General features: G+C 61.1%; 2 protein-coding genes across 2 annotated transcripts; both read left to right on the forward strand.

The window, feature by feature from the left end:
- Positions 1–3,131: 3,131 nt before the first annotated feature.
- On the forward strand, positions 3,132–4,966 carry MNEG_3831 (glucosamine-phosphateN-acetyltransferase; the record flags this gene model as incomplete). Its single annotated transcript, XM_014047696.1, has 7 exons — positions 3,132–3,177; positions 3,295–3,357; positions 3,510–3,560; positions 3,712–3,839; positions 4,148–4,209; positions 4,464–4,587; positions 4,946–4,966. The coding sequence occupies 7 exons, from the start codon at positions 3,132–3,134 to the stop codon at positions 4,964–4,966; spliced, it is 495 nt and encodes a 164-aa protein (XP_013903150.1).
- A 1,081-nt stretch (positions 4,967–6,047) lies between these two features.
- MNEG_3832 (hypothetical protein) lies at positions 6,048–7,404 on the forward strand (the record flags this gene model as incomplete). Its single annotated transcript, XM_014047697.1, has 5 exons — positions 6,048–6,073; positions 6,227–6,290; positions 6,553–6,637; positions 6,847–7,246; positions 7,371–7,404. The coding sequence occupies 5 exons, from the start codon at positions 6,048–6,050 to the stop codon at positions 7,402–7,404; spliced, it is 609 nt and encodes a 202-aa protein (XP_013903151.1).
- Between the last annotated feature and the right edge of the window lie 44 nt (positions 7,405–7,448).

Below are 7,448 nucleotides of genomic sequence, written 5' to 3' on the forward strand. Positions count from 1 at the left end.
CGGAGTCAAAATAGGTACAACGAGAGCAGCCTGACAGACGGCGCACGAAGCGTCCCGTCAATCGGTGCAGCGAGCGGGTGTGGCCAACAGCAAGGACTCTCACAACGATGAACGGACAACACGAACGAAACGATCACAATTTTAATGTTATGATATCCGGACGTTTGAAACCAAATTGACATTTGAAAGATCAAATCGCGATCTGCAACGCAATATACAATAACGCCAGCCGTCCCATTGCGTGATAACTCTAAAGTTTCGATCATATCAACTAGATCGTACAAGAGTGATCGTCCAGTGAGGCAGCGCCCGCCAACCCAACGCCACCGAGGCCACCTGCGGCACAGCCCGCGAGCCGGTCGCGGCCAAGTACTCGGGTCGTGCGCCGGCCTCGACTTCATGCAGGAGTCCTCATGCAGATGGAAGCGCTCATAGCGACAGGTGTGGCGGCGCTGCCGCCTCTTCTGAAGGCCTACTGGATCCTGGCCGCGGGCTCAGTGTTTGCGACACTCCTGCCAGTGCCCCTGCCCCAAGGGTTCAAGTGAGCGGTCCGCAGCGCGCCTAGCCTGGTGTACTTTTAGAAAAGCTCTCAGCTGTTGTGCACCAAGCACGGGGTGCAGCTGCTTGGGCATGGCGTTTTTGTTCGTCCAGCGCAGCCGGGCAGCGACCACCCTGCTGCCCTGCCTGTCTGCCCCCGTCGACGATCGCCGCTTTGCAGGGACGCCGTGACATTGGCGGCATGTCGTGGGAAGCTGTGGCAAACCAAGCCTGCGGCCCTTGGCTTTCTCAAGGTACGCGCTGCTCATGCGCACTGGTCGCCGCCGGCCCCCTCCCTGCTCGCCACAACCTTGAATGTCGTGCGCCGGCGGCGGCCCACTTGGGGTGTGCGAGTTCACCTCTAAGATCTTTTTTTACACCCTTTTTTCCACCCTCCGGAAACACACGCCGCCTGCTTCTTATGGTGACCAGGACTGGGCAGTCCCTCAGGCCTGGTTTCTGCACTTCTACATTGTGGGGGCGGCCTGCAATGCGGCTGCGCTTGCAGCATTCTCCTGCAGCTGCTGCGGCGCCAGTACTGGGGCCTTGCCGCCGCTGGATCAGGCGCGCAGAGGGGGGCGTAATTTCTCGGGCAAGCAACCAATATAATGTCGTGACTAAGTTTGAGACCAATGCAGCTGATCGCGATTGCGGGAACCTGTGCCATTCAGGTTATGCACCTGCTGATTGCATGCAGGTCAACCGTTAGGTCGAGGTGTTGTGCCTCCTTGACACGCACACCCAGATTCTGACACGCGGTTGCCATTCGCCCCTGCAAATTGCCCTGCATCAGCTAGGCGCGGTCCTTGCTGGCGTTGTGCCTGTTCCAGGCCCACCTTGTTCGGCGTGCCCTGGAGACTGCATTTCTCATGCGGTACCCGCCAGACGCGCGGATGCATGGCATAGCGTACGTGTTTGGCCTCAGGTGGGTCTTGCAGTCGCCCCACGATGCATCCACTATGCATGCACATCACCGGGTCGGACAGCAGCTGTCATCATGGCAGGCGTGAAAAAAGTGGCTGTGCTGCTGATGCCCAGCACAAGCTGGAAAACTCACCGAGCCCCTCAAAACATTGTTGTCACGTCTTGTCTCTTGTGATTTGGCTTGCTCACCGCCCTCCCTTTTCTGCTGCCGCTCCACATACGCACCTATTTTCCCCAACAGTTATTATGTGGTTGCGCCCCTCTCTCTGCTGCCAGCCGAATGGATATGGTCGATCCCTGGGCTAATCCAGGCGACCTCTGTCGTCGGCATCAGCAGCAGCGGCGGCGGCCTGGCAGCCTGCACGACGGCGGCACGGGGGGCAGTCCAGCGCCTGTGGCATCAAGGGCCTGCAGCATCGGCGCTTGCGGCAGGGGTAAGCAAGCAGTTGTCGTGGCTCTTTCTTTGTGTTGATTGGCACTGTGTCGCGCTCGCAACACAGCCTGGCCCACCTGACCAGGGGTGCGTGTGCACACGCAGTCTTTCCTATGCACCCCACCCCCCCCCCGTAATCATGCTTACAGGGTGCCTCGGTGTTCATGTTCGGCAACACCCTGCAATTTGCATCCCATCGCGCACTGGCCGGCCTCTCAGGCGGCCAGCAGCGGCGCTCCGAAAAGACGGCGTATCGCATACCGCGTGGTGAGCGCCAACTGCGCAACACTCCCCGCCCGCTGAACCTGCTTGCCCTCGCTCTTGTTGGTGTGCCACGGGTGCTTTTGCACGCAACCTGGGCGACCGCCGCACCTCGGCGAGCCTGCTGTGCGCATGTTTGCACCTGTGTGTGACGCAACCAACTTTCGCAGGGACCCTTTTTGAGTGGGTGTCATGCCCGCACTACCTGGCTGAGATCATCATCTACTGGGGCCTCGCGCTGGTGACTGGCTGCAGCATCAACACACTGCTCATGCTTGCCTGGGTGGTGAGTGCAGCCCGGCGCGTGGTCCCCTCAGGACCTGGCTGCGGGGCCCTGTGCTGGCGAGCGAGACGATGCTGCAGGGTTTTTAGGGGGCGCGGCACACATTTGTGGAACCACATTTACTTGGGTGCAGCGCCACGCATGCACAGCACGCACAGCACGCACAGCGCACTGACCCCCTTACCCACGTTGCTGTGCAGGCGGTCAATCTTGTGCTGGCAGCGGGCGCTACGCAGGCTTGGTACCACTCACGGTTCAAAGCCTACCCTGCCAAGCGGCGCGCTCTCATACCATTCGTGTATTGATGCGGTGAACCAGGCTAGGCAGGAGCGCGCCAATGACTCGCTAATAGTACCCGCTCTCTCTGTATGACATCAGCGGTGCGCAGGCTGAGCAAGCCAGTGTTGGAGCACATGTGCATGCTGTAGTAAATGCTGAAAGAGAGGCTGGCCGTGAGCACACATGGGCAAACCCCGCGCAGCTGGCACCGAGCTCTCACCCAGGAAGGGGAATTCCTTGAAAGGGTCACGGGGCACAGGACCCGGGGTGGCGCCGCAGCAGACATCCTGCCGCAGTGTGAACACGAAAATGCTTTAGCTTACGGTAGAGCTTGTATTCAAGCTCGTTCTCGCGGTTTTTCTGCCTCTGCCCAGTTAGATCGCAAGTCTTACAGGTTCGTGAAAACGCAGCAGCATGGACCTTATCGTCCGCAGGCTGGAGAGCGGTGATTACGACAAAGGTACCATGCAACTGGAACCAGCAACCGCATCTTAGGGTGCAGTCCATGTTGCCCGCCGCTCACGCGCTCTGTTCACGCTGGTTCTGAAATGCGCCGCCTGCCTTGCCGATCCGACAGGCTTCCTGGGTCTCCTGGCCCAGCTGACCACAGTCGGGGACATCGACAAGACTGCATTTGAACGTAAGCACATGGGTGTGCATGGGAGAGCCTGTCTCGGAGTACGGTGGCCCCTGCGGGGTGGGCCCTCGGCAGCGCCGTTGCGGCTTGCGCAGTCCTTCCTGGCTGTCAAACCTGAGTGGTGCGCAACGTCGTGGCAATCCCTGGACTTGCAGAGCGGCTCAAGGAGGTGTCAAGCGATGACTACCACATTGCCGTGGTGGAGGGTGCGGGGGTGGCGCAAACAGGGAGCTTGCCTAGAAATGCGTGCGCGCTCCCAAGGCCCGAGCAGCGCACAACGCGCGACACTCTGCAGCGTCACCAGCACCGTCTCGCGTGCAGCGCATGCAATGGAATGCCATTGCCCTTCTCGCGCAGACAAGGCCAGCGGCAAGCTGGTGGGCACGGCGGCGCTGATTGTGGAGCGCAAGTTCATCCATGCCTGCGGCAAGGCGAGCGGCGTGGCTGCACTCCGCATGCGGCCGGCGGCAGCAGAGCCCATGCGGGTCATCATGCTCATGGCTCTAATGCATCAGGATTGTGCAAGCCTGTCCTCCCTCTCAAGGTTGTCTGCCCCTGCTAAGCATGCGTGCATGTGGCCGCGCGCACATGCACATGCATGTGCAAACACACACACACACACACACACACACACACACACACAGAAAGAGCATCCATTCAACCAAACACATATTCCATTTACAAATGCCCTCAAGCTCCCCCACAGCATGCACACAGACACGCATGAGCACACCCTCTCACAGGCGTGTCTGTTGATTCCCCCGCCACCGCCCTTATCACGCATTGATCCCAGGTCGGCCACATCGAGGACGTCGTAGTGGACCAGGCGGCACGCGGCCAGCGGCTCGGCCAGAGGTGCAAGCGGGGAGGCCCGGGGCCCGCCGCCAGGATGTGTGGGGCCTCCTGGCTCCCCATCGCTGCTGAAACGCCCTCGCCTAGCCGCGCCTGCCATCACGATCGTGATGCGCCGCGCGGCCCGCCCGGGGCCCGCTGCCCGGCGACCCGTCCTCAGCGGCCGCCGCCGCGGCTGCTTCAGCCGAAGGCAGCAGACGCCTTCCTCCCTTTGAACCCTTCCTCAGCCCACCCCTCCCCCATCATCCGTGGCCCAGGCTGATTGAAGAGCTGGTGCGTGTGTGCAAGGAGAAGGGGTGCTACAAGGTGATACTGGACTGCGCGGACCACAACGTGGCCTTCTACGAAAAGTGCGGGCTGACACGCAAGGAGATCCAGATGGTGCGCGGGGCACGAGTGCGAGATTGGCCTTGTGGAAGTTGGTGTGCGTGCATGCTTGCTTGTGTGTGTGTGTATGTGCACCTGTGCGCGTGCATATGCGTGCGTGTTCGCATGAATGCATGTGTGTTTGTATGTGTGTATGTGTGTGTGTGTGTGTGTTTGTGCGTGCGTGTGTGTGTCTATGTGTGTGTCTATGTGTGTGTGTCACACTGGCTGAGTTTCGCTGCCGGGACTGGTGACAGCAAACTGCTTGGCTGCGAGTGGCGCAAGCTTGTACTCGAGATGTGTGGCTTGGTCGACTGTCAACCATACAAATACTTCCCTTGGTGCGCGTCCACCCCACCTCTGCCGCACGCAGGTGCGCTACCTCGATCGATGACGCTGTTGCGTGTGTCAGAAACCATAAATGGCTCCGCAGCTATCCTGAGCGTCTTGAAGTACAACTCCAGCGCGTGTGGCATGTTTTACCTTCTTTTGTGTGGACTGGTGGCAACTGTGATGTCCTGTAATGTTGGTCGAGGCTTGAGCGCACTTGCCGCCCCCTTGCACGGGCCGCCCTGATTTGGGACTCATGTCACAGACAGGCACGACGAGGCCTAGCAAGTGTGGATGGAACGTGCAATGTGCTCCACATGCTCTTCTAGTGTTGGGTGAAGCTCGTGTACCGCATCGCAAGGATTTGCCAGATGCAGCAGTATCGGTGCACTCATCATCACAGGGGCACAGCTTGCTTGGTCAGCATTTGGGATCGGTTGACCAGGTTGAGTCTTGCGCACGACCGTGTCATTCAAATTGATCCGGAACAAATGAATCCTGGCCCAATTGATCCGGAACAAATGAATCCTGGCCCATTCAATTATAAGTGTATTTCCCGGATCGGACCGTCGAACACTTGCCGGGCGTGTCCGTGCGACCTGCCGCGCAAAACTTGAAGCGGCACGCGTGGCTTTCAGAGATACATGCTAGCTTGTCTCCTAGGTACCTAATCCGCTCGGACGTACAGCTCACCCGCGTTTTGGCCAACTTGGACCGAGTCGTCTGCCTGCGCGAACACCAGCGGCATGGAGGCACAGGGAACCCGCGATACGGATAACATGGAATACACGATGCCCCAGGCGGTGCGATTAGCCGAGCACAGGCGGGCCCGGGTGACGATCCGCAACTCGAACCCGCGCGCGCGCGCGCACTTGCGCGCGTGCGGCGCTCACTTGACTGGTCTCCCGCGCCTCAACACCCCCACAATCCAGGTGGATCAGCAAATATGCATGGATGCAGAGTTTGAGGAGGCGGTGGAAGGGCCTAGCCAACCTGGCGATCTGCAACTGGCAGCAGCAAGGGCGGCTGCTGGCAACACCAGCAGCCCCAGCATGCAGTCGGGTGGCAGCACCGGCGGCCACAGCAGCGGCGCAAGGCGCACGAGCGACACGCCAGCAAGCCCGATGAACATGTACGAGCCAATCATGGGCGAAAAGAAAAGCGGACTCAGGTGTGTGGGCACCCACGTCCGCATGCGTAGTTGATCCCACTGGATGGGGGGCGCACACAATCAAACAATATTTGCACCATGCAGTGGCCAACAACATCCCTCGCGCTGAGCGTCGGCACCAAATTGCTGCATCCACGGTCCTCAACACCGCAGGGGCGTCTTTTGGGACGCCAAGACCCTCCGATGGCGCTCCCAGATCGGCTTCCGCACCCGCAAGGTGCGTTTGCTGCCCCAAGCTTTTCATTCCTTACGGCAACATCAGCAGCTGGCAAGCAAAGTTCAGAGCAACTGCGCACTCAACTTGACATTTGCGCGCAGGTTAATGGCATTCATTGCCACGACACGTGCTTGTGGGTGCTCCCCGTGCATCCGTCCGCCCACCTGTCGCCCATTGACCGGACATCCACTCCCACTGACACACACACGCACACATAAACTTTTCAACGCACATTTAACACACACACACACACACACACAAGGTGTTCAACGGCTACTTTGACACTGTGGAGGAGGCCGGCCGCGCATACGACATGAAGTACTTTGAGCTGCACGGCGACGACGCACGTGAGGTCGAGGTCACGTCAGCGCCTGGCCCGATACAACCATCACGCTTTTGCTGTCCGCCTTAGACATGCGTGTGGCATCATGACTGCCGGCATGCTGCTTTGTCTGCTGCTCAGCAACGCCACGCGGGAAAACGCACGGCCCCTCTCACAGCATAGCAGCTGCCCACTCGCTCAACACACTCCCTCGGCCCGCCATCTGTGGCGCAGGGGCGGCCGCAGGCAAGACCAACTTTCCTGTTGAGGACTACTGCCCCGACCTGCACACCGCCGCCGGCCGCCCCGTCCCCCCAGAGGTCAGCGCGCGCGCCGCAGAGATTTGCGCCGCGCGTGCGCGCCGCGAGGCCGACGCGGCGGCGGCCGTCGCCGCTGCGGCGGCGGGCGGGGCGTCCGATGAGGAGGGCGAGCAGGGCGGGGAGCCCCAGCAGGAGTCGCTTGGGGCGGAAGCAATGGAAGCTTCGGAGCAGCTGGCGGTCCGCAGGAGCAAGCGGCGCGCGGCGCAGTCGAACCTGCTGGTGCATCTGGGGGAAGACTTTGTTTACGACGGCCCCGACAGCAGCGGCGACATGCAGGATGAGCCTGGCAGCGGCAGCAAGGGCAGGCCTGCCCCGTGCGGTGCGGGCCCAGACGGCGGGCTGAGCATCGACGACTTTCCCAACGGCGGCAGCAGCGGCGCGGGCGAGTGGGCCGGCGGCCAGGCGCGCCTTGAGAGCGGAGACCTCACGGCGCTGCAGGCGCTGGCGCAGCTCAGCGGCGACGCCGTGCTGATGGGCGACGCGCGCCTGGCCGCCGCCGCGCGGCCCGCGCGGGCG

This window comes from Monoraphidium neglectum, assembly GCF_000611645.1.
Source record: "Monoraphidium neglectum strain SAG 48.87 unplaced genomic scaffold scaffold00501, whole genome shotgun sequence".
Lineage (NCBI taxonomy): Eukaryota > Viridiplantae > Chlorophyta > Chlorophyceae > Sphaeropleales > Selenastraceae > Monoraphidium > Monoraphidium neglectum.